Source organism: Myotis nattereri (genome assembly GCF_964212035.1).
Source record: "Myotis nattereri genome assembly, chromosome: 1".
Lineage (NCBI taxonomy): Eukaryota > Metazoa > Chordata > Mammalia > Chiroptera > Vespertilionidae > Myotis > Myotis nattereri.
This window is the reverse complement of record NC_138075.1, coordinates 139,850,150-139,877,739: the sequence shown is the minus strand read 5'-3', so window position 1 is coordinate 139,877,739 and position 27,590 is coordinate 139,850,150. Positions and strand designations below refer to the sequence as shown.

At 43.5% G+C, this 27,590-nt stretch overlaps 1 protein-coding gene across 1 annotated transcript in view; it reads right to left on the bottom strand.

Moving 5' to 3' along the window:
• Nucleotides 1-18,702, bottom strand: part of GPR158 (G protein-coupled receptor 158) — a 376,508-nt gene extending 357,806 nt beyond the window's left edge. Inside the window, exon 1 of the mRNA XM_081104136.1 lies at nt 17,329-18,702. Within this exon, the coding sequence (XP_080960262.1) occupies nt 17,329-18,242 (914 nt within the window). The 5' untranslated portion in view covers nt 18,243-18,702. The remainder of the gene's footprint in view (nt 1-17,328) is intronic.
• Between the last annotated feature and the right edge of the window lie 8,888 nt (nt 18,703-27,590).

Below are 27,590 nucleotides of genomic sequence, written 5' to 3'. Positions count from 1 at the left end.
TTACATCAATGTTTCTCTCTTTCTTTCCCTTCCTCTCTGTAAAAATCAATAAAAAAATTTTAAGAAAGTTTAAAATAAGGAGCTTTAGTTAGATATCCAAGATGTAAACTAAATGTAGCTTCATTTGTATGCTTTTAACCCTAGTTTTAAGTTATCATTTATTAGGTGCTCATTATGTGTCAAACATTATGCTAAATTCCCTTTAAAAATTCTCATTGAAACTATATGTGACTGATATTATCATCCCCAATTTATATTGTAACAATATATGGTCGATATCATTCTCCCTAAATAATCGTTAAGAAATGTTTGGCACAAAGAGGTGAAATGATTTGCCTAAGGACACACACTGACTAAGTAAAATAGTTGAATATGATGTCCATCTCATAGGAGTAAGGGTAAGAAGACTGGTCAAAAGATCTGAGTTCGAGTTCTTATTCAAGTTGGTGAGTTAAGCATATGTATCCCTACCTCTTTGGTCCACATTCAACTGTAATAGCTGTAAATAAGTACAAGAGGAAATGAATGAGGAGAAAGAGCTGACCAAATATTTGACACAATTCTCTAGGATCATACTAATGATAAACCAGGGTAGTAGTGGCTAAACCCAGAACACACCCGGGAGAAGGTGGGGACAGAGGTGGAAACTACTCTTCCAAGGAGAGTTGGTGGTGAATTGAAGGACTTTTCCTATGCAGTTACACGAGTTGGCATACCCTCTCCTGTGTGCAGTGATTGCATTTATTCCCAAGCTAAGAAACAAGAGCTGTTCTGTAAAGACATTGGGGGGGGGGGGAATTCCTGGGAAGAGCTAAAACTTCTAGAACAGTTATTAGTTTTCATAGAGTAAAGGTCTAGAATGAGCTAGAGATTGCCAACTTTCTTCTCGGGCATCAAAAGTGAATGAAGCCTGACAGTCAAGAGAGAGTCTCCTGAGAAACGAGGCCTCCACCTCTGTCACAAGAATGCATGCTGTCTGGCTATATAAATTAATCTAGTCCTGTAATCAGAAATTGATGAGTAAGGATCGCACTGGAGTGAACTGATAGTTTAAAGGAAAAGGACCTGTATGAACAAGCAAAATAACTGAATCTGGAACAAACAGCAATAAATCAGGGATGAGATGATAACTTAATAGATATTTTTATTATATTCTCAAAAAAAGGAGAATATTAACAAAAATTAAGAAAATTAACAAACAGTTGTGAAAAGGAAACAATTAGAGCAAGAAAGAGTTAATGGAAATTAAAAGAGACTGACAAATGAAAACTAATTTAATTTTTCAAAAGGAAGAAGAAAATAAGAAAATCTCCTGGAAGGTAATGTAAAAAAAGAGAGAGAAAGATGGAAAGTTCCAAAAAAGTTAAGAAATATAGAGATCAGTCCAGGAAGCCAAATGCCTAACTGTAAGAGTTTCAGAAAGAGAAAATAGATAGGAGGAAATAATTATAAGCAGTCATAAAAGGAAATTTCTAAGTGGAGAAATCTAAAAGGGCCAACTGAGTGGTAAGGTTGATGAATAAAAAGAATTGCATCAGAGCACATCATCATGAATATTCAAAACTTCAACAAAATAGAAAATATATCTTAAAAGTTTCCATGAAGAGAAAAGATTAGCTACAAAGATATAATAAATCAAGTTAACATCAATCTTTTTACCATCAAAATGAATGCTAACAACAATATAACGTCTTTAAAATTCTGCAGACAAAATGACTTTGAACCCATAACTCTATATTCTGACAAACAATCAATCATGCATGAAGACAAAGACATTTCGGACTTGGGAAGACTTAAAATTTTACCTTCCACAGATCCTTTCCAAAAATGTATTTAAAATTGTGCTCCAGGGAGTGAAAAAAAAAAATTCTAGAAATAAGAGAACCTACATCTAACACATAGTTGGATCTAAAATTTCAAAAATTGGAAAATAGTTTTATGATAAACATTCTGCAGAAGACCTAAAGCAACTTGTACAAATTATGGGTATCCAAGAAGAATGTTATCAATAAAAATGTAACTATTCCTTAACAAATGGAATGGATGATGATGATCCTAGAAATAGGCAAAACATATGGTCCCTTTTTGTTTCTCTTACATAAAAAATAAAGGCAACTGGCAACTGCAAGGAGGGGAAACATTTGAAAAGTCTTGATGCAGACCTGCATGACCTGAAGTTGCATAGTTTTGAACAAATAAAAAGGAGAGATAATCCTATTAGACCTTGAAATTTTGAGTGTTCTGAAAATGGCACAGAATCAGTTACTTAAGTTTCAATTCTTAGAGGCAACTAATGAACAAAGCATAGAAGTTTTTTGTTTTGCTTTTTACTATATTGGCAGAATATAAATGTTATCATCTTTAATTATCTAAAAATATTGAAATAGGCAACAGGAGTAAGAGAGTGAAGAAAAAAAAGAATAGAATATACTATTTAAAATTTATGGATGCAAAAATTAAGGTAACCAATAGAAAAAAATCCTATATAATAAAAGGGTAATATGCAAATTGACCCTAATGGCAGAAGGACCGGGAACAACCGGTCACTATAATGCACACTGACTACCAGAGGGCAGACACTCAATGCCGGAGCTGCCCCCTGGTGGTCAGTGCGCTCCCACAGAGGGAGTACCACTCAGCCACAAGCCGGGCTGATGGCTGCAAGTGCAGCGGTGGTGGTAGGAGCCTCTCCCACCTCCTTAGCAGTGCTAAGGATGTCCAACTACAGCTTAGCACTGTCAGTCAGACATCCCCTGAGGGCTCCCAGAATGCCAGAGGTATGTCTGACTGCCAGCTTAGGCCCAATCCCCCCGGGAGCGGGCCTAAGCTGGCAGGTGGACATCCCCCAAGGGCTCCCAGACTGCAAGAGGGCACAGGCTGGGCTGAGTGAATTCACTGAGTACACGAATTTTTATGCACCAGGCCGCTAGTAAAATCTTCTATACTAATAAAAGGGTAATATGCTAACTAGACCGGGAGACCTTCCAGGAGACCTTCCTGATGTCCTTTGGACAAAGCCATGGTGGCGGGGCCGAGGCAGAGGCAGTTAGGGGCGATCAGGCCAGGAGGGGAGGGCAGTGGGGGTGATCAGGTTGGCGGGGGGGGGGGCAGTTGGGGGCAAGCATGCCAGCAGTGGGGAGTAGTTGGGGGTGAGCAGGCTGGTGGGGGGACAGTTGGGAGTGAGCAGGCTGGTGGGGGGCAGTTGGGGGCGATCAGGCTGGCAGGGGTGGCAGTTGGAGGCTATCAGGCTGGCAAGGAGGAGCAGTTGGGGGCAAGAATGCCAGTGGGTGGGGAAATTGGGGGCGAGCAGGCCAGCAGGTAGAATGGTTAGGGGCAATCAGGCAGGCAGGCAGGTGAGCGGTTAGGAGCCAGCGGTCCTGGATTGGGAGAGAGGTGTCCAACTGCCAGCAGTCAGACATCCCCTGAGGGGTCCCAGATTGGAGAGGGTGCAGACCAGGCTGAGGGACAGCCACTCCCCCATGCACAAATTTTGTGCATCGGGCCACTAGTATAATTAATAAAACGATGGAGAGAGTAGGGAAAGGAAAAATGAAATAAAAAGAAGCTAAATTCCACACTTATCAGATTGGAGAAACTAATGGTGATTTTATTTCCTAAAACCCATAATCTTATTTTCCTGTTGTTAATACGCTTCATTAGAGATATGTTTCTGCCTGTACTTGTTTTCCTGTCATACAAAGACTGCCTCCTCCAAATTCATGTCCCTAATGTTCATGGTCTTGCTTCTGGCTCTTCTGATATGACTTCTGTGCCTTGTGCCTCTTGCTGGCAGTTCTTTGGACTACCCCTGACCTCACCATCTTAGACCTCACCATAAAAGACAACGAAGAGTTTGTCAGAGAATGCCAAATGATAGGACCTGCCAGCCATCAGCTTGAGAGAAGCCAAGGACCTGCAGGGTGTCATCCTAGGTAAGCTGTGTGTGTGGGGGGGGGGGGGAGGGGAGCAGAGTTTTGCCCATGAGTTTATCTGCTGTGCCTCTCCCCTTATTCTCCTGCTGTCTGTGTCTGGAAAGTGGTTCACTTTACAGGTTTAAGTCAGGGAGCAAGAAAAACATCCCACTGATTTTTGCAAGAAATTCTGGGTTTTCGAACTCTATCTCTTTTACCTTTCAAATATTCCAGTTAATCTATTCACATTTGAGAGAATGGAACAATGAGAAATAGCTTATTCTTTGACTAAAACCTCATCAGAGAAACTGGGGGAGTCCAGGGCAGGAAGGCCAAGGCTGAAACAAGGAAGGATAAATAGGCAGACAAAATAAAACAAGAACTTTATAATAAAATCATCCAAAGAGAAAAAAATAAAAATACATCCACAACTTACATATTATTACAGAGGTAGAAAATTTTTAAGCACTTAGCCTGTTTCTATATTACCACAACATTTTAATCATTTACTGAACACCTTCTGTATACCTTACTCTCCTCTTCTGCCTCATCACCCACCTCTCACTACATTCCAGCAACACTGACTTTCTTCTATTCTTAGAGCACTTAAAAGCTCATTCCTGCTCATTCCTGCCCTAGCCGGCTTGGCTCAGTGGATAGACGAGAGCATCAGCCTTCGGACTGAAGGGCCCCAGGTTTGATTCCAGCCAAGGGCACATACCTGGGTTGCGGGCTCGATCCCCAGTGGGGGTTGTGCAGGAGGCAGCCAATCAATGATTCTCTCTCATCATTGATGTTTCTATCTCTCTCTCTTTCTCCTTTCCTCTCTGAAATCAATAAATAAATATATATGTTTTTTTAAAAAGCTCATTCCTATTTCAAGGCCTTTGTTCTTTTCTGTTTTCTGTTTGAAACATGATTACCTCAGTTTGTGCCATGGCTGTGTCCTTCTCACCCTTTATTTCATAACTTGAAGTCACCTTTTCAGAGAGGTCTGAAGGCCACCCTACCTCTCGGCCACGTTACCTTATTTATCTACTTATAGCACTTGCTTCTATCAAACCTTATTTCTTATATCTATTTTGCTTGTTTATTGTCTATCTTCCTCCCAGTGCACACAAAAAAATCCATGAGGACAAGGATTTTGTCTGTCATTTTTCAGTATTATATCCCCATCACCATATATACTCTATAATTTTTTTAAAGGAATAGTGCATTTTAGACATTATGCTAAGCTCTTTACCTACCTAAGCTTGTTTACTCTTTATGACAATGTACTCTACACCCTTTGCAGAAGAGGAAACTGAGCCACAGGGGGAGTTAAATAACTTGCCCAGTGTCACACAGTAAGTGAAAGTGGAAGCTCATGGATTGAAATCTAAATTTATAATCCCAAACCCTTTCTCTCTTCCATACTACCTCCCTGAAATTTGCAAGGCACTGAGTATGGGATTTCATAAAATGTGGTTCTTGCAACTTAAAGGACATGTAGAACTGGTTGGGGACATAGGATCCTATATTATAAAAGGCTAATATGCAAATTGTCCCCTTGACCGAGAGTCCAACCAGGAGTTCAACCAGGGTTTGGGGCGGCCTGCCAATCACCTATGGCCCCTCCTCCCAGCCAGCACCACCCAATCGGCCCCAATCAGGGTTGGCCAGCTGGATCCCACCCATGCACAAATTCATGCACCAGGCCTCTAGTGGTTTCATAAAGAGACAAATAATAATAAGAGGCAGCTGCTCCAAAGAATGCGCCTATCTTAAAGGTGAGGAAACACAGAAGAACCCAAAATAAAGTGACTCAGCATTCCAAGGCTGAGTGCCTGTGATCTCCCTGCCTTCCTAAAGAACCTGCTAGTCATTCTACCCCTACCAATAGGATTATTCACAATATTGGAATGCTTCTGCTATCCAGAAGGACCTGCAGCTGAAGTTGCTAAGTATTTACAGTGTTTAATTTTTATTCTTAAAATCTTATAAAATGGATTAAAAGTACTTCAAATACTTTTACTTTTTCCCAAGTCTGTGTTTAAGCTGCTTCTAAATTACAAAGACTTTGTCTTTAATAAGACTGTTGAACCCATCCCTTGGATTATCTCATTCACAGGGCCTGGGGAGGGCCTATGAATATATTATCAGACTTTCCAGTGAGCTTGATGCACAGCCAGATTTGGGACCAGTGAATAAAGAACATAAATTAACATTTACTTGGTGACTCAGAATCATTTTATTTGTGCCTGTTAATAAACTACCAATTCATTGCAGCCGTAGCTAGTATAAAAAATGGTCACCACATCCCTGGGTCTCAATTTCCTTACCTGTAAAAGCAAAAATAAATTGGACTATATGATCTCTAAAATCCTGTATACTTCTAAAATTCTAATTCTCCAAAAAGGAGCGTTTCCAGAATATTGAGTAAAAAAACATGGCTTCTTTCAAAAATGCCATCACCCTCAATGTATAAACACATACACACACACATTTTCTCTCCAAAATGAATACTTTAATGGGAAATCTGAAATATAAAACTTGTAACCATAGAAGTAGTGAAACCATGTTAGCAACAGATTCTGCAAATAATCTGGCCAGCTCTTTTTGAGCCTTAATGATGTATAAATTTAAATTATTTAACATTCCATTGATCCACGAAAAATTTCCAGTTCACATTCTGTTTTTCTCAGGTTCTATATGTGCATTAATCGTATGTTCCAAAAACAAAAACAAAAAAAGAACAAGTATGTAAATAAATGAATAAGTAAATAGAAATATGATTCAGCAAACTTATACACAGACATACACACTCACATGCACATACATACAGAATCCTTGAAATAAAGATAGCCTCAGAATAGAATAATTATATGTGTCCCCTCTACTCTAGCAACTTTTGACCACAGGCATTTTTGCCCTCCTGAGGATATTTGGCAATGTTTGTAGACATTTTTGATTGCACGTTGGGCAGAGAGGTTGCTACTGGCATCTAGTGGGTAGAGGCCAGGGGTGCTGCTAAACATCTTACAATGAACAACACAGACCGCACAATAAAAGATTGCCAAACTGCCAGTAGTGCTGAGGTTGAGAAACACTACTCTACACAGTGGTCTGAAGGATCAAATAAGGGAAAACCAAACTCTTTATATTCCATTCCAGGCAGCTGACTGGAAAAGAGGAAGGAAAAATCTCTCACCTCCACGATTCCACATAAATCTCATTAACCAAAACTAATTCCATGGCTATACCATAAAGTTTTATTTCCACCCCAACACTTCTAAGCACTTTAAAAAGGAAAGACAGAGCCATTCCTTGCTATATTTGATCTATAAGTGATCTTTTACTCGCACTCTCCTAGGCATTTTCCCACAGTGTGAGTGAAATGCTTTGCCACTTGGTATGGGAAAGATTTTGATAATCCTAACCTCACCTATTATAAAGATAAAAGTTTCTGAAGCTTTTCTGGCCTGATATCTTACCTAATAATAGAAAAACATGTAAATTGACCATACCTCCACTACACTCACCAGCCAATCAGGAGAGTATGCAAATTAACCCAACAAAGATGGCGGTTAATTTGCATACATACACACAAAGCAGCAGAGCAAAGACTGAAGGCTCCGGCCGGAGCGAAGGCCTGGGTCCTGGGTGCCAGAGGAAAACTGGTGCCGGCAGCCAGGGGAAGGGAAGGCCTATTGCACGAATCTCTTTGTGTAATGGGCCTCTAGTTTTATATAGTTCACATACATTAAAATGAAAACATGGCCCAAACTAGGAGGTCATGGTTCGATTCCCAGTCAGGGCACATGCCCGGTTGTGAGCTCAAACCCCAGAAGGGGGCTTGCATCATTGATGTTTCTATCTCTCTCTCCCTCTTCCTTCCTCTCTCTGAAATCAATAAAAACATTAAAAAATTAAAAAATGTGCCCTGACCGGTTTGGCTCAGTGGATAGAGCATTGGCCTACGGACTGAGAGGTCCCAGGTTCGATTCCAGTCAAGGGCATGAACCTTGGTTGTGGGCACATCCCCAGTAGGAGGTGTGCAGGAGGCAGCTGATCGATGTTCCTCTCTCATGGATGTTTCTAACTCTATATCCCTCTCTCTTCCACTCTGTAAAAAATCAATAAAATATATTTTTTTTTTTTAAAATGTGGTTACATGTTTTAGTATAGCTCATCTTTCTAAGGAAAATTATTAAGATAAGTAGCAATCTAATTCATATACAGCAGGAAGGTCTAGAGTTTATTTCCTTATATGCATATTTTGCTGCACCTTGATAACTTATAGAGGGTAAGTTATACTTGGAGAGATGTTGAAATTTATTCTCCCATTTCCTAATACCATAGTAATCAAATATAAAATGCCATTAACTGAAAGATACACTATTTTATTGTATATCACTGAAAGAAAATGTATGTCAATTGAAAATGACATGCCTTCAATCATAAAACATCGCAATTTGAGTGACATCAAATATAAAAAAGGTGCATCTTAGAATTGAAAACAAAATGTATTATTCTATATTATAATGCCTTTTCCTCTTCCTCAGATAAAAGCCATGTGTTATGTTATTCTATAAAAGTCCTTCCATAATAATGTTAAAAGGTATACACATCGCACAAAACACATAAATGGTGAAAAAACTATCTTAAAGAAATAAACCAAAATCTTAGGTAATTCTAAGGTTCCTTTCAAGTTATAGATACATTACATACTTTTCTGACTAGACAGGATTTTTTTAAAAAATCTATTATATAGTTTTTCTATGGGGAAAATTATAGTTATAGTTTTGAATAGGGGGAAGTTGCGACAGATAACTAGCTCTCTAATTATAGTTTTTAAATGGGGGAAAGTTACAACAGATATTATCTACACTAATAAAAGAGAAACATGCAAATTGGTGTCACTCGTTATGCCAATCAGAGCGACTATGCAAATTAACCCAACAAAGATGGCAGTTAATTTGCATACACAGGCACAGAGCGAAGAATGAAGGCTCTAGCCTGAGTGAGGACTGAAGACTGAAGACTGAAGAGGCTTGGCTTCTCTGCTGTGGCTGCAGCGGAGAAGCCAAGCCTCGCTGCAGCCAAAGGGGAGAAGCCAAGCCTCACTACGGCCAGAGGGGAGGAGCCAAGCCTTGCTGCGGCCCGACCAAAGGCCTGGGTCCCGGGTGCTGGAGAAAAACCGGTGCCAGCAGCCAGGAGAAGAAAGGCCTATTGCACGAATCTCTTCGTGCAACGGGCCTCTAGTAATGAATAAAAATTAACTGGATCTAAATTAGAAGTATTAGTTAACTATGAGAAAGACACTGCCTTTGACAAAAAGGGAGGTAATAGGATTTTGTTTAGGGAAAATGATTTGAAGGTCAAATCACATTTAATTCTGTGTTTTTTATACATTTTACCTATAATAAAGGTAATAAAACTACAGTTGACCCTTGAGCAACATGGAGGTAGGGGTCATGACCACGCCCCCAACTCCATGCGTAGAAAATCTGTATATAACTTTTGACTTCCCCAAAACTTACCTATTAATAGCCACTGTTGACCAGAAGCTTTACTTATAACCTAAACAGTTGATTAACACATTTTTAAAATATGTTCTTATTGATTTTTTTTATAGAGATAGGAAGAGGAGAAGGGGAGAGAGAAGAGAAACATTAATGTGAGAGAGAAACACTGATCAGCTGCCTCCAGCATGCCCCCTACTGGGGATCAAGCCCACAATCCTGGGCATGTGCCCTAATCAGAAACTGAACTGGTGACCTTTTGGTGCATGGGACCACACTAAACCAAGTGAGCCACACCAGCCAAGGCAACACATATTTTGTATGTTATATGTTATATGTACAAAAAATATTATATACAATTTGTATATAAAATATTATATACAAAATATTATATATATAAAATATTATATACAAATATTATGTACAATTATATACAAATATTATGTATTATATACAAATATTATGTACAATTTTTTTTTAAAAAAATGAAGAAAATAATAAGGAAAAGAAAAACATTTATGGTATTTATTGAAAAAATATAAGTATAAGTGGAACATGAAGTTCAAATCCATGTTGTTCAAGGGTCAACTATACATGTATCCTGTGATTGCTTTGAGGCACTATAATATCCTTTGGGGGGAAAAGCCAGTCTTTTTCCTATACTAAGTTTGGCATTGTAGAAAAAGTGTGTGACTTAAGAAAGACTTTTAGCCAAAAGAATTAATCCTTTCCTAAATTGAAAAGCATTTCATAGAACAGCTTATCCACCTAAACATTTTTACAGGTCAAAGTTTTCCCTGTACGAAGAAAAACTTAAGATGCATAAATGCCCAGCCAAAGCAGAAATGACATATGGACATGTTTGTTTGTTTTTACTAGAAGCTTAAAAGCAAATAAAGCTATAGACCAGTAAAACCAACCCCAATACATATGCCATAGTTGTGCTGGGCAAGAAGCTTAATAATGCTGTTGGCTACAAACTCTCCCCACAACCAGTGGACTGCCTATTTGACATGATGGCCATCAAGCTGCCAACATTATCAAAATCTCAATGTACTGTTTTAGTAGTTTAGCTGTGAATACCAACTCAGAACTGAAAAGAAAACAAACAAAGCCCTAATGATTCTGTACCAATCAAGTGAAAATAAATCAACAACACACTTCTTGTCATCTCAATATCTGTAATAATAAAAGCATAATATGCTAATTAGACCAGATGTCCTTCCAGACGACCTTCCGAATGAAGCCAGGGCTGCGAGGGAAGCCCGGGTCCCAGGTGCCAGAGGGAAGTCAGTGCCGGCAGCATGAATTTCATGCATCAGGCCTCTAGTGTTACACTATAATCAAAAACGCAGTGCATGTTGGAAAAGAGTAGCCTTAAAATCCTGGACAGGGAGCAACAGACTGCTGCCTTTCTGAAGTTGAAAATAAAATTTAAGTTATCCAGCAGCTGAGGCTATAAAATCAGTCCAGTGAGGGCACCCGTTCCCTCTCCATAAGGTAGGCATATACTCTTATTATTTATTTAGCAGTCCTCAAAAGCCCATATCTGCTTCCAAATGCCTGTTCTAGAAAATGGCAAGGCTGTACCACTGCTGCACCACAATAAATACCCTTTTTTGAAATTTTAAGGACAACTACAGAGGAGAATTAAAACAGGTTGTTATTAAGAGTAACTAAGGCGCTCCAAAATGCCTAAACATTGATTATCCTGTGGGAAATAACACAGGTATACTGAGGCCCTTTCTTTGAAAACCTGTGAAACAGCAGTATGTTGACTTTAAGTAATTTAGGGGATCTTTTAAGATCTGGAAACTCAGATCATGCTTATTTTTATTTTGAAATGGAGTTCTCATTTTAATGTGTGTGCATATGTGTGTTTGTGTGTGTTTACTTAACTCGGTGTTCATTGAGAAGGCTGTCTGTAAATATTCTATGAATAAATGACCATGATAAAGTCAAACTCTGTACATATATAAACATGATCTGCATTTAAATGAGCATATAAAATGGATATCAGCAGTATAATCAAACAAAACTTAAAAATTAAAGTGACACATTTGATGATGTGCATAATCATAGACTTTGAGGATTATAAGGAGCCCTACAGGTCCCCTAGTCCAACCCCCTCAACTTACAGATGAACAAGCTGAGGATTAAAAGGCACTTGCTGACCATAGTAACACCATAAGTAAAGGATGTGGCCCAGGCTAGTGCCAACATTTGTTTCCAAGGCCATTATTTCCACCAGGATCCACAATCCTTACAAGCCTTCACAATTATTAAGGATGAAACAAAACCATCATTTAAATTATAAATTACTATAAATACAGCTAAACTAAGAACATTTATGTTCAGACAATATTTGGGAAGACAGAAACTACAATACAGCATATTTACTGAACTTCCTATGTGATGACAAGTCTTCATTTAGTTTGTAGGAAATTGCAAAGGAGATACAGTTTACTATTCAATTTAGAGATGAAATAATTGAGACTCAAAAGCCTCGATAGAAGTTATCTAAAAACACATTGATCTATCCCACAGGTAAAATCTCTGTGATGTCCCTATAGGTATCCTCTTCACCACTACCATGACCTACAAGAGAGACATAGGAAATACTGGGCCTAGAGCAATATGGTCATTTCTTTTATATCGTGCAAATTGCTCTGTTTTGTTGAAAACAGATACCTGTATTGGAATCAGGATGGAGTGTGTGGGTGTATTGTGTGTAAAGGAGATAAAGTGACCCCCTCAGGAATCAACAAATCAGTGACACCGGATGTTCATTCTGTTAGCATCTAAAAAGGGGTCTTCACACTATTGTGATCATTCCTTCATTGCCCAATGGCCTTTTTACCAAACAGCAGGTCTGACATTTGTTTAACTTCCCCTTCCTCAACCTGTTACTCCCCTATCAATATCAGGTCCCCAGGCACTGTGCTTATGTGTACCACCTGTTCCAACGCTTACTTGTTGACCATTTGGATAGACCACTTAAGAATTCACAGAACAAAGAGTTATAAAGGTATCTGGATATAACCAAGTTCATTCCCACATTTTAATTACGTAGAAACTGATTTCCAGACAGGTAATACAGCCAGTCAGAGACAAAACTGGGACTTGAGGCAAAATGCTGACTTAAGTATAATGTTTTTCTCACTGTACAACATATTTGCTTTTATGATTGGCCTAAAAAGAATGTGAATATCGCCTATTTAGGCCAAATATGTTAATTGTTTGAAGCCATTATCATATTATATTTTTAATAACAAGGTGAAAACAAAATTGCTAAGACATAGCAGCATAAGGTAGTAGGAAGACAATACAAGCTTCATAGCTAAGTAGATCTAAATTTTATTTAGGCTCCCGAATTTACTAGCTATGTTACCTTGGTCAGGTTGGTCATATTTTTTTAATATATGTTTTTATTTATTGATTTCAGAGAGGAAGGGAGAGGGAGAGATAGAAACATCAATGATGAGAATCATTGATTGGGTGCCTCCTGCACGCCCCACATCCTGGTTCATGGGTTGACACTCAACCACTGAGCCATGCCAGTCAGGCAGATTGCTCAACTTTTCTGAAGTTTAACTACCAGAGAGTACTAATAATTAAATGTACTGGTATATATAAAACACCAAACATATAATAGGTGCTCAATATATAATTGTTTCCATTGTTTCCAAACTACCACTAAAGAACTGTGCCAATCTAGCAAATTCCTTTAGCCCTTTGGATCTCCATTTCTTCCACTCTAAAATGAGATAAGCCCTAGCCAGTTTGGTTCAATGGATAGAGCATCAGCCTGAGGACTGAAGGGTCCCGGGTTTGATTCCAATCAAGGGCACATGCCCAGGTTGTGGGCTCGGTCCCCAGTGAGGGGCATGCAGGATGCAGCCAATCAATGATTCTTTCTCATCATTGATGTTTCTTTCTTCCTCTCCCTTCCTCTCTGAAATCAATAAAAATATATTTAAAAAAATAAAATGAGATGAAAAAAAATAACACAAGTGAATTCCAAAGAACCTTTCAGTTCATCAATAAATAATAATTCCCAAAGATTCCTTCACATTAATTTAAATTCAGCAAACACTTAAGTACCTTATACCCATCCTAGGCACTGAACAATTCCAACTACCACAGGGAAAGTATCTATGATTTCAGCAGAATGGGACCAACTGTATAGTATTTTAAGTTACACAAAGAAAGAATTCTATGCAAAACAAAACGCTTAACTTTAAGGAAAACTCTACACGGGACATCAGAAACCTAATGTAATAAATACAAATAACTTAGAATATAACTTAAATTATTACTCTGTTGTGGGTTGTTTTTTGTTTGTTTGGTTTTTTGGCTAGGATTGAAGATGAGAATTAAAATGTTTATACTATAGGATTGTAACAAAAGACTCAAAAGGCATTTAGTTAGAGCAACTAATAGCATTTTTGAAAAGAAAGAAATGAACAATAAATTTCTCTTTCCATGTGAGTCTCACATTAAACTTTAAAATTTAAGATACTGTGTCATTCTGAAACAGAGAGGAATAAAACCTCTGAGAGGTGTTTTACAGTGATAAACATTAATATAAGAAGGTAGTTGACCATGTTCTCACATTGCCTTTGAATTTCATGTTTTGGATTTACATTCTCAAAAAATAAAACATAATGTAATTTAAATGATTGAATCCTGTAAGCAAGACCTGGGAAAATATTAACTGATCTTAAATAAAAATTTTAACTATGAAGTTTTTCCTCCTGTTTTCTTCCATAAGGAAGCCACTATTAATGGAAGTTTTTCATTACAGATAAGGCTTTTTACAAATAACTGTACAGGTTCAAATGTATTTAAAATCATGAGCAGAGCTCCTAATCATGACTTCCCAAAAATTCATTTCAGGTTTACACTGTTGGCAGACCTATACAATATTATTTATCCATATTTTAGAATATTAGAGTACACATCTTAGATGATAAGATGTTATCAACAAAAAACCTTTGCTTTTTGTGAGTATGAAAAAACAAAAATGGCCCATTTAAATATTATTTCAAATGTGTGAAATAATGTAATATTTTCCCTAAAACTTAAGAGCTATGTTATATGGGTTCATTTTTACCCTAAAAGATGATAGAGTAAACTATGTCCCCCAACATACTTTGTGTACAAAATTCCAGAGAGCCAAAAAAATATGATTAAGATATATACATATCAATCTCAGTGTGAACCAGGGTGCTGCGTTCTGTTTCTTTTGTTACTACATGAGTTTTGGACACAGCACTTCACCTTTCTGGTTCTGTGTCTTAATCTATGAAACAACAGAGGAACCATCTGATGATCTCTTTAAGGTTTCTTCATTTAGTTCCTATAATTAACATCTGTGTGTATCCTCAATACAGCATTTGAGAAGCAGAGGACATGAGGCAAAAGCACTCACATGAGAGCACTTATTCTGCCCTTCATGCATGCTGCCAGGACAAGCCAGCTTCTGTAGAAAGCCAGACACTAAATGGCCTGGCTTCATGCCTTGGCTAAAGAACACCACTGATGACTATGAAAGCACTTAAAGAGGCTCCACAAGAGGAAACTATTTTCTGAATGCAGTCCAAAAAATAGGTAGGGGGCATGTAGTCCTCGCAGCCTCAGACCCTTTGAATCCTCTGCCTTTTATCTTGGCTGGCAGAGGCACTGAGTCGATTTAGGTAACCTATGCTTTCTGAGCCTTAAGAGAAATAATTCTGAAAATGAATGGCTCTCATTCCCAGTCTCATGTCTGACGCTTAAAATACACATATTTTTATGCAGCAACTATATTACATGTAGCAAACCTAGGACTCCTTCAAAAGACAGCATTTAGCATAGTGGTTACAAGGATGTAACCACTGGCTCTACTACTTAACTTCTTGGGGAAAAAGTTTAATCTCCCTGTGCTTCAGGTTCTCTTTCTGTAAAATAAGAGAAACTAATAAACCCTAACTCATAGGGTTGTTGTGTGAATTAATTAAGATGATATATGTAAAGCAGTTAGCACAGAGCCTGGCATAAAGTAAATGTTGAAGAAAGGAGGGAGGGAGGAAAATGGGAAGGAAGGAAGGAAGGAAGGAAGGAAGGAAGGAAGGAAGGAAGGAAGGGAGGAAGGAAGGGAAAGAATGAGTTTGGTTGACTGATCCTGGGATCTGGGACCCCCTTTTCAGGTTTATCTGAAGGTCACAAACAATTTTTGGGCAGTGAATGGCATCTGCTGAGCTTTCCTATTCTGAGCAAATAACATGGCAAAGATTCAAAGCATGTATCAGCTTTTATGAAATAGGATCCTGCAGAAGTCAGGAAGAAATGAGATTATCCTGAAAGTAGGAAAGATTTACTCTGGTTTAAGACAAGATCTTTAAAAGAGATAGAAAACACACACACACACACACACACACACCTAATATGGTCATACAGAATCAAAGGGGGTTGTTTTTATTTAGGCCTTCTCAAGTGTTGCCAGCACTAAAAGCTACAGAATTTTATAACTGCTAGTTTCCTAGAGACCATCTAGTTCAACTTCCTGACTTGATAGATAAGTAGCTGAGGCCCAGAAAGGTTAAGTATCTTACTTGAAGTCATTCAGCAGTAAATGACAGTACCAAGACAAAGAAGCTTTCTGACTCCCTTATTTGCCAACCCAGTACTCAGCCTGGTATATTTCACCCAGTCAGCATCCTGCCCTTGTTGTGCCAAACAAAGCGTTAGAACACACGCATGCACACATGTTTCTCACTTTTGCCCAGGTTCCCAGAAAAATACAGATGCAACCTTGACACACACACCACCACCACCACCACCACCACCACCACCACAACCACCCATTCCAGAGCCTCACATTGTGGGATTTGGGGAGGATCCTGGTCAATCTGTGGCCCTCTTTGGAGTTTCTGCTCTCTCTTCCTTCCTCATATGAACTCTTAAGGGCTACTTCTAGAAGTTTCTCACCTCAAAGATCAGGCTCTTCCCAGGGCAGAAGTTACCACCTGTTAATTTGCAAATTCTCATCTTCCCACACATGCAATACGCTGAGGCAGGAAATACATAATAAGTTCCCTCCTAGGTCCCTGAGTCAGTTCAGTCAGAAGAATCCCTCCCTCCCACCCTAAAATAAGGCAACCAGGTTCCTTCATGACAGGCAGGGGAATGTGAAGGGCAGGGGAACTTTTAGGTATGCCTGACACCGAGAACAGAGAACGGGAGAGAGGGGATCAAGGAAGGGGATGTGGATTGTGGCGAGCAGGGAAATGAGGAGAAGGAACCCCCCAAGTTGCAAAGTCTGGATCCTGAAGACAGCTGAGCTGTTGCATCTGACTAACTGCTGAGGGAACAGAACTGCCAAGGGGGTTGCGCTGTTTTAATTACAAGAGACCGGTGCCCTAAAGGACTCGCATAGGAAGCAGGCAAAGCTACCCTGAAGTGGCAGAAATTAGGGACTCTCTCTCCTCTAAGTCCCTTTTCTCTCGCATCCGGTGCTGGCCATTGGGTGCCTGGCAGGCACACGGGAGCTCCCCAGGTCCCCCCCAGGTTCCTAGCTTCACCCCTGACTGGGAACTCACAGCCGCTCTCAGCTCTTCCAAGAATTGTAGGAAAGGGTGGGACATCAGAGGTTTTTCTCATCTCTACCCCTGCTCTCGCCACTCCCCAGTCCCTAGCTCCTTGCAGGGAAACTGATCTGAGAGACGCTTTCACTGAGTGAAACTGACCAACGTGGGGCGCTTCTAGTCCCCAAGCACGGGAGCCCGCGTGGGGTGTCGCTCAGCCTCAGTCTCTGCTGTGAGGGTGGGGAGGCGTCAGTGTCACATCCAAGTGTCCCTTCCCCACACGCGCACCCACCCACGAAACTGGAAGGAAGGATGTGCTTGGGGCATTTTTTTATCCCTCCCTACCTGAATTCCGGGACCAAGTTAGGCTGCAGCCCGTAGAAAGCAGCGGAGAGAGTGACCAGCCATCCGGGCTTGTAACTCCCATTCTCGCACTCCAGATAAGGCGGAGACCACTTGACAGGGCTCTTGTCCCCTCCCAGCCCGTCTCTGCGCCGCCAGCTATGGCCCAGGCCCCGGGGGCCCTGATGGGAGCCCCGCCGTTGTACATGGGTCCGCCACTTGCGCCGGAGGCCGTGGAACCACTCGGTCTCCAGCGTGGCGTTGGCCAGGTGGTGAGCCGAGGAGGACAGGTCCTGGAGCAGAATCCGGCTCTCCTCTCGCGTGGCCTGGAGGAAGACCTGCGGGGTGGACGCGGGCGCGGACGCGGACAGCGACTGGGTGCTGAAGGTGATGGCCGCCCGGCAGATGCTGGGCTCGCCCTCCAGGAGACTCCGCACGAGCGCCTGGTACCACTCCAGGTCGTCCTGCAAGTTCTGCTCCCGCGACTTATTGCTTTGCAGCATCATGTTGAGGAAGTTGGTGGCGTGTGTCAGCGTGTCCAGCGCCCCGTGCAAAGAAGGATGGGAGCTGGCTAGAGCTGACGACTTCCCCGGCAGGCCCGCCAGTTCATAGCGGCCGGAGCAGTTGGCTCGCTTCAGCTGGAGGGAGTCCCCGGTGTAGAGGTAAGAGGCCACGTCCATGGGCACCTCCTCGGCGAGTTTCTGCGCCAAGATGGTGCCGTCGGTGGAGCGGCTCCCGGGAGCCCAGGGGTCGGAGGCAGAGGCTCGAGCCGGCTGCTGGGCGTGCTGCTTCGCCCTCAGGGTCCTCTCTCGAGGGAAACCCGGCCGTCCCGCAGGGTCGCGGCTGCCACCAGCAGCTCCCAGTCCCAGAGGAGCGAGCAGGAAGCAGAAAAGTAAAGGATAAGCCATGGCTCCCATCTGCCTCTCTCTCAAACAGGAGAGGAGGTAAAGGGAGGAGTCACTTTTTAAATCTTGGTCGTCAGTGTATCCACAGTAAGACTTTGCCTAGGAGTCTTCCCCCTTCTCCAGATGGCACCCAATCGAAAAGGACTTCAAAATAAGACTGTCTCGAAATTGGCCCACTGGCTAAGCTACCGTCACAGGAAATCGAATCACCTGTGGCAACGCTGGCTGCAGCCGCTCCGCGGTGCGTCGGCTGGGGATTCACGCACCTCGCAGCCTAGAGCCGAACAGGTTACCTCCCTTCTGGCTCCCGGCAGCTATAGTTAGCCTGCTTACGTCTTTCTGCTCGGCCGCTTCCACCGCCGTTCTCATCGAGGTGTGTTCAAGAGCTGGTGCTGCTGATGCTGCCGCCGCGGCCGCCGAAAACGCTGCTCCATCATCTCACCCGCGGCAGGTCGTTCCCGCCTCCAGGCTCGGCTCCTCCTCCCGGTTCGCTTCGCCCGAGGCGCGGAGCGCGCGCGCACACAGACCGGTACCGCGAGCGCAGGAGCCAGCCTCACAGAGCGAAGATTCCTTTTAAGGCGAATGTCCTCTGGGGTCCAGAGGGCCAGGCAGCTGGTTCGTTGAGGCTTTAGGTTTGCCCACAAGCCACACTCCTGCCTCTCCCTGCTATCGGGAGGAAAGCTGGTTGAAAGAGGCAGCTTGGCCGCAACCAAACCCTCGTTAGGGCGGCTTCAAGTCGTCCTGTTCCCTGTGTGGTCGACTCCTCTGTCAATCAGCCGACCGCTAGTGGTTGGGAATGGGGCGGGAGCTGTCCAGTGCTGAATCCGAGGCGGCACAGAGGAGGCGCTTGAGGAGGCGGTGGCGCGAGATGCAGCAGCGCCGAGTCCTTTCACCCACTCGCGTTCCCCGATGACTCTGAAAGCTGAGGGGATGGGATGGGATGAGGTGGGCGGGAGGGTGGGGAGGGCAGAGCTTTTGTGGCTCAGAGCAAAGGAAACTTGAACGTACTGAGGAGGAGGGTGTTGGCGTCTTGCCTGCTTAGTTCAATCAGCCTTTTCTTTTGCCTGAAAAAGAGGGAGAAAGGAGTTTTCATTTCTGACTTAAATCAGAGGGGAAGGACGTAGGATGGAGACGTGTGCTCCCCAGCATCTGCTCATTTTTGGCAAATCATCAAATCCTCCTTCTTGTTGCTTAAAGAAATGATTAAAACCTACTTGCAGAGGTCTTGGCTATTAGAGAGTAATAGAGACATCTACTGGCTGAGTTTTAAGGGGGGAAATGCCATATTTAAAGAACCTGTGCTTGAAAGGGCACCAGGATGAAGGGAAGGGGTGAAGGTATGCAAGTGAAGATATAGAAGAGAGAGAACCTGTGCAAGGGGCAGGACTTGGTCTGTAAGAGAATAAGAAGGAGTGCGTCCATGTTGAGTGAAAAGGGAAGTCATCCCTAGAGATTGTGAAGTCATTCCTGCAGACTAGGATATCCCAACAGAAGAAAGAAGAGCTGAAAAGTATGCCAAGACTTCTCCCCAATTGCTGGGAATTCCCTTAACAGTGTCTAATTCTTTTATTTGAAACTTTAAAAATGTCTTCTGACATTCTGAAAATACTAATTAGTACTAGAGATGTAGTGCTTTATGTGCCTCCATTTTCAATTTTTCCAATTCCCCAAGAAAGACAAATGAGAAATCTCAAATTCACTTCAAATCCCAACTAATAAAAATGCCACTTGGAGCATTCTAAAACATCACTGATTAGATTTACTTTATCATTTTATTTTATTCTCCCCATTGAGAAAATACCTATGCACTGAAATGTAAGCTCCAAAGAACAGAAGTCTGACTACTGTTGATCCCTGTAGTATCTTCTTCTTGTTGTTGTTAATCCTCACCAGAGGATATTTTTTCCATTGATTCATTTTTTTTAGACAGAGTGGAAGGGAGGGAGAGAGACAGAGAGCAATATCAAGCCTGCAACTAAGGTACTTGTTATTGACTGGAATTGAACCCGCAACTCTAACCACTGAGAAAAACCAGCTAGGGCAATCACTGTAGTATCTTGGGCACCTAGAAAACACAGAAATACCTCACACATCTGAGCCACTCTCCAGGAGTGCCTGTCCTTCCCATGGTGCATATCCAGTGTATTTTCACATCTAGTAAAGATATAAAAGGACATTATGAGAAGCTCTTGCACATTTAGCATTCCCTTCAGTGGGTCACCTTCAGTCTAAATTTCAAAACTGAGGTGCATTACTTGGGTCTAGAACAGCATTGCCCAATAGAAGTATAATGAGAGCCATAAATGTAATCTTATCTAATAAAAGAGAAATATGCAAATTGACCATAACCCCAACACCCTTCCCATGGGCTAATCAGCAGGATATGCAAATTAACTGCCAACCAAGATGGCGGCCGGCAGCCAGGCAGCTGAAGGGAACAGGAGGCTTGCTTGCTCCAGTGATGGAGGAAGCCAAGGTTCCCCGCCTGCCACTGCCGGCCTCTGAGCTTGCACTCTAAGCAACTATGTTGCAATTATAGAACCTAAACAAACTCCAGAAGCCTGCTTTCAGCCAGCCGGGCTTCAGCCAGCAGGACCGCAACAGTGTTTCAATTATAGAACCCACGCAAACCCAGATCCCTGCTTTCAGCAGCCGAGGTCTCAGAGCTGGAGCCGAGCCTCAGAGATAAAGCCAGCTCTCAGCTCCAGTGACAGCCATAGAAGGTAAATAAATCCCAGAATAAAAAAGAAAAAAAGAAAAAAAGGAGAGGTTTGGAGCTACAGTCACCCGCCAGCCTGAAAACGGCCCTCAGCCCCTCACCCAGACTGGCCAGGCACCCCAGTGGAGACCCCTACACTGAAGGGGGTGTTACCAACTGCAAACAGCCATCATCCCCTCATCCAGGCTGGCCAGGCACCCCAGTGGAGACCCCCACCTTGAAGCAACAAGATGGCGGCTAATTTGCATACTGAAGGCGGGCGGCAGTGGGCAAGGCTGTCCGCGGTCCTGGACTGGATCTGTGACCCTGCCAGGCGGGGGGCAGTGCTTGAGGCTGTCCGCAGTCTGGGACCCGGATCCAAGTCCTGGCAGGCAGGGGGCAGCACTTGAGGCTTTCCGTGGGACCAAGACACGGATCTGTGATCCTGCCGGGCAGAGGACAGTGCTTGAGGCTGTCCGTGGTCCCGGGACCTGGATCTGTGACCCTTCTGGAGGGGCAGCAGCTCGCACAGGGGCAGGTTGGTCAGGGTTGGGCAGGGCAGGATGCCTGGCTTCCGCCCAGCCCCAGTCACTCTGGGCAGGTGAGCAGTGCAGAGAGCCTCTGGACAGGGGAGGCAGGCCGGCGGAGGGCAGCCTGTACTCCACACATGGTGGTCGTGACAGCTGTGAGTGCACCAAGCAGAGCCTGCAGGCTGTGCTGAAGTAGTGCCTGCAGGCCATCAGCGCCCATGAGTGGCTGCACAAGATCCTCCTCCTGGCTCAGAAGGTGCAGGATCACAGGGACAGCCATCATGGCAGGCCAGACTGACATCCTCCTGGCCGCACCACGGGGGTTTGCGGATCTGCAAAGCCAGAGGCCTCCAGTGTGCACATCCCCCCCTGGCATGCGAAAATCTCCCAGCACACTGTCACCCTCCCACGCCTGCAACAGTTGTAAACCAAGGCATGCACAAGTTCCCCCCACCTCTCCACCGCACTTCCATCAACCCAGCATGCCTAACACACCCACAGGATGTGCACACATCCCCTCTGATGCACTCACGTCCTTTGGAGAGTGTCTGGGTGTTCTGGGTGCTGAGGGTGGGTGCCTGTGAGATGACAGTGAGAGGGCGGAGTGGTGATGCCCTGTTCTCACAGAGGCCAGTGCAGCTACGAGATCACCTCTGGGGGGTTAATGCAGGTGCTGAGGCAGGTGCAGGTACAGATAGACACACCCTCGCTGAGGTGCCTTTGGTCAGCGTTCAAGATCAAGAACCCAGAGGCGGAGAGGAATTCCGTCCTCTCAGTGAAACAGTGAGACAGTTGGGGCGACTGTAGAGGAGGAATGTGCACTTTGGGTGCCTGCACCCATGAGTGAAGGCTGCCCTGACTGAGCCTTGCTTGCTTGGGGCCTAGCGCACTCCTGCTGGGCAGTGGGTGACAGGACATGCTTTTCCAAATTAATGAGAGAAAACGTTGATTCTCCTGCTGCCCACAAAGGTGGAAAGTGAAGTGGGGAGACATGTGGGGAGTGAACGAGGTTCCCTGTCTGGGGGTTCCAAATCTACTGTTGGTTTCTTTCACCACTGACTATAGATATACAGGGTGTCCCCCCAAAATGTATACACACTTTGAATACCTATTAATTCCAATGGTTTTGAGCATAAGAAAGAAACAACAATGGAGCTGTTATCTGTTAAAACTGTGGGCACAAACAGGTAGTTGGACAATCCCTGAGGGGTCTCAGATTGGAGAGGGTGAAGGCCAGACTGAGGGGCCCCTTTCCTCCCCCCGCTACCCCAGTGCACGAATTTTGTGCACCGGGCTACTAGTTCATATATAAAAGGCTAAACGACTGTCCTACCAGTAGCTATGACATGCACTGACCACCAGGGGGCAGACAGTCAACACAGGAGCTGTCGAGAAATAGCAGCTTTGCAGAGTGCCCTCTCACACCATGGGACCCTTGGGGGATGTCGGACTGCCAGTTTCTGGCCCAATCCCCACAGGCCAGGCTGAGAAACCCCACCTGCCAGAGGGACCCCATTCACTCTGCAGACACCCTTTGAGCCCCTGCACCACCCCAGGTTCAGCTGGCCGGGGAGGGACTGCAGGAGGTTCGCTCCAGGGTGTGTCCAGCCCATCTCACCAGTCCCCCCCTTCTGGCCACCTTCTAATTAATTTACTTTCAATATGCATGAATCCATGCACTAGGCCTCTACTGTGTATATCTACACTAATAAAAGAGAAACATGCAAATTGGTGTCACTCCACTAAACCCACCAGACAATCAGGATGAGTATGCAAATTAACTAAGTAAAGATGGCACTTAATTTGCATATGCACGCATGGAGCGAAGACTCAAGAAGACTAAAGACAACTGAAGACTGAAGATGACTGAATACTGAAGAGGCTTGGTTTCTCCACTGCAGCTGGAGTGGAGAAGCCAAGCCTCACTGCGGCCGGAGCAGAGAAGCGAAGTTTCTCTGCTGCGGCCGGACCAAAGGCCTAGGTCCTGGGTGCTGGAAGAAAACCGGTGCCGGCAGCCAGGGGAAGGAAGGCCTATTGCACGAATCTTTGTGCAATGGACCTCTAGTATCCTATCTAATAAAAGAGAAACATGGTAATTGGAATATGATCACTACCCTTCCCATTGGCTAATCAGCGAGATATGCAAATTAACTGCCAGCCAAGATGGCGGCCTGCAGCCAGGCAGCTTGAAACTAACATGAGGCTTGCTTGCTTCAGTGACAGAGGACTCCAACGTTCCCCGCCTGCCTTGCCGGCTTCTGAGCCTGCAGTTTAAACATTGTAACAAATATAGAAGCTAAACAAAACCCCAGAAACCAGCTTTCAGTGAGCTGGGATCTCAGAGCTGGAGTTGATACAGAGTTTCGATTATAGAACCCAAACAAACCAGGTACATGCTTTCAGGAGCGGAGGCCTAAGAGCTGGAGCCTCAGAGCTAAAGCTGGCCCAGAATAAAAAAAAAAAGAAAAAAAGAAGCGGTTGGGAGCTTCCGTCACCCCCCAGCCTGAAAACAGCCCTCAGCCCCTCACCCAGACTGGCCAGGCACCCCAGTGGGGACCCCCACACCCTGAAGGGTGTGTGACCAGCTGCAAACAGCCCTCAGCCCCTCAACCAGGCTGGCCAGGCACCCCAGTGGGGACCCCCACCCTGATCCAGGACACCCTTCAGGGCAAATCAGCCAGCCCTACTCATGCACCAGGCCACCATCCTATATAATAAAAGGGTAATATGCCTCCCAGCACCGGGATCAGAGGAGCCACGAGGCCTTCCGGCACCAGGATCAGCATGACAGGGGTCAGCGCCCAAACCCCCTGATCGCCCTGCGGCTCTGTGTGTGACAGGGGGTGGGGCCACAACCTCCCTATCGGCCCTGCTCTGTTCATGACAGGGGAAGGCGCCCCAACCTCCTGATCAGCCCTGCTCTGTGCCTGATACGGGGGCAGCTCCCCAACCCCCTGATCGCCCTGCGGCTCTGTGTGTGACAGGGTGCAGCGCCTCAACCCCTCCTCCCTCACAGGCCCTGCTCTGTGTGTGACAGGGGGTGGCACCACAACCCCCTGATCGGTACTGCTCTGTGCGTGAGTGGGGGAGCTCCTCAACCCCCTGATCAATCCTGCTCTGTGTGTGACAGGGGATGGTGCCACAACCTCCCTATCGACCCTGCCTTGAGTGTGACAAGGGGCGGTGCCCCAACTCCCCAATCGGCCCTACCCTGAGCATGACTGAGGGTGGCGCCGCAACCTCCCAATCCACCCTGCTCTGTGCATGACAGGGGGTGGCACCCCAACTCCCCAATCGGCCCTGCTCTGAGCCCGACCAGGGGCTGCACCTAGGAATTAGGTCTGCCCTCTGCCACCTGGGAGCAGGCCTAAGCCAGCAGGTCGTTATCTCCCGAGGGGTCCCAGACTGCGAGAGGGCACAGGCCGGGCTGAGGGTCCCCCCTTTCCCCCCCGAGTGCACAAACTTTTGTGCACCGGGCCTCTAGTATATATATAATCTTAAATGTTCCAGTGTTACCTTTAAAAAGTAAAAATAAAAAAGTGAAATTAATTTTAATATGTTACTTAGTCCAATGTACCCAAAATATTTTCAGTAAGAAAGCAATGTAATAATTATTAATGAGATATTTTACATGTTTAATACTAAATTTTTAAAATCTAATGTGGCTTTTATACTGACAGCACAAGGCACTTCACACATTTCAAGTGCTCAATAACCATCTGTGGCCAGAGGCTAGCATAAAGGGCAAGCTGTAGAAGGTAGTACATTGTGGTCTAGAATGCTCCAGAAAGGTTAGGTCCACTCAAGATAAGGCACAATGTCTCAATTTCTCTTGGAGGCCTGGTACATTGGAGTCAAGGTAACTGAGTCGGTAGACCATTGCATGTCTATTAGTGTGCATCAAAAAAGGAAATAGTCTAAGAGAGATTTAACATATATCCACACACTTCTAAACAGACTATGAAATTCCACACCAAGTCACAAAGACATATCACCCATTCCACAAATGTTGATTGACCCTCTAGTATGCATCAGGCATTGTGCTTAGTATTGACCACTTGTACACAGTAGACATATGGACCTTATAATCAAGTGGGTAGAGAAACATAAGAAAAAAACAACAACACATAAATTTTAAAACTGCATATTGTGATAAGTACCACGAAGAAATAAATGCTATAAAGTGATAAAAAGTTCAGGGTAGAGGGGTGGGTAAGGGAGCTTCTTATGTAAATAGATAAAAGAAACATTTTAATAATGCGGTAACAACTGAGCTGAGACGTAAAGAATGAGAAGTGGTTTGTGGGAAACTGATATAGGGTTAAGCCTCGGACTGACCTGCTGGCAAAGTCACAAACAAGTCCAGCTTAGAGGGCACAGTCCTCTTAGCATAATTAGGCTTGACCTTATAACATTCCCTAGATCTTATCTGGGAAGCTAATGGGCTGAGGAAGTATAACCATGGTGTAAACAAGTGAAACTCACAAGAACAGTGTAACTTTGGTAACTACTACCTTGTTTACCCCTCACTATAAAAAGCTTGGTGAGGCCTGAGCACAGTGGAAGTCCTTCCTCTTGAGTTGGACTCTCTCGCCTGGTCCCCCAATATTCCCAAATTATCTCTTGTCTTTTCTTTTTCATTTGTTGTGCGGCTCCTCTTCCAGACCCGAACCCTGAACCACGCAGGATGTGGAGGGAAACACTTACGACAGTGGTTAGACAGTAATAGTGAACAATTTAAGGGTAAAATAGGAGAGAAGCTTAACCTAGGTAGAGGGAGTAATATATAAGTATTAAGATTATAAATATTCCATTCTTAACAGAAAAGGGGACTGGAAAAGATAACTGCAATAAGCGGAAGTTCATATATAATATGAAAAGTGCAAACAATTGAAACCAAAATAAAATAATTTTATAAAATAATCAAGTGATTCTAGCATGAATAGCACCCTGCTATCACCAAGTACCTGATTTGTAGATGCAGATAACTGTCTGTGTGACCTCAAAATTAATAACAAAGTTATCTAAATGCATATTAATACTGTGAAGGAGCTTGGCTAGCATAGAATAATATATACAAGATCTTAAGCCCAGTGTGTAGAGGCTCAGAGATTTTTCATCACAACCTGAAAAGTCAATCTAGTTGCTTCAGAACAGTCAAATCTGCATTGACAAAAAAGCAATATGCAATGGAGTTATGAGTTATTAGTTGTTATTATATGGTCGATTTAGCACTATTTTAAAATGAAAGATGTGATGTTAGCATATCTTTAAGTAAGACAAATTAAAGAAGGTCAAAAACTGCTGAAACCAGATTTTAACAGGAATAGTTATTCTAAAAATTTAAGTGCTGAGCCTGGCCAGTGTCGCTCAGCTGGTTGAGCATAGTCCTATGCATCAGGAGGTTGCTGGTTTGATTCCTGGTCAGGGCACATGCCCAGAGTTGTGGACTTGATCCCCAGCATGGGGCGTGCAGAAGCCAGCAGATTGATATTGCTCTCTCATTCATGTTTCTATCTCTCTCTCCTTCTCCCTTCCTCTCTCTGAAATAAATAAAAACATATTCGAAAAAAATTTTTCAGTGCTGCTTTAAATTGTTTAAATAAACAAGGATTAGGACAGTAGGGTGTGGTGAAAGTACATGGGATTTGCAGTTGGGAGACTCGGCTCTACTCTTGTCTCTGCCATTAATTAGTCATGTGACATTTGACAATTTTCTCCAACTTCTCTAAGCTCTTTTGCTTCATTAGTAACATAAGCATGATGTATTAGAATCATCACAACTGGAACAATCGCAGGTGAGTGATGGATAATGGTCCAGGAATATTTTTCAGGAATGCATTCTTTTATTTTCTTTTTAATTTAAGTCATTTGTTATTTTCAATTGCAGTTGACATACAACATCATATTAGTTTCAAGTGTATATCCCAGTGATTAGGCATTATATAACTTACTAAATGATCATCCCAGTAAATCTAGTACTCATCTGACACCATACATAGTTATTAGAATATTATTGACTATACTAGTGGCCCGGTGCATGAAATTCATACAGGGGGGGCGGGGGGAGCGTCCCTCAGCCCGGCCTGTACCCTCTCCAATCTGGGACCTGTGGGATCAGGCCTAAACCGG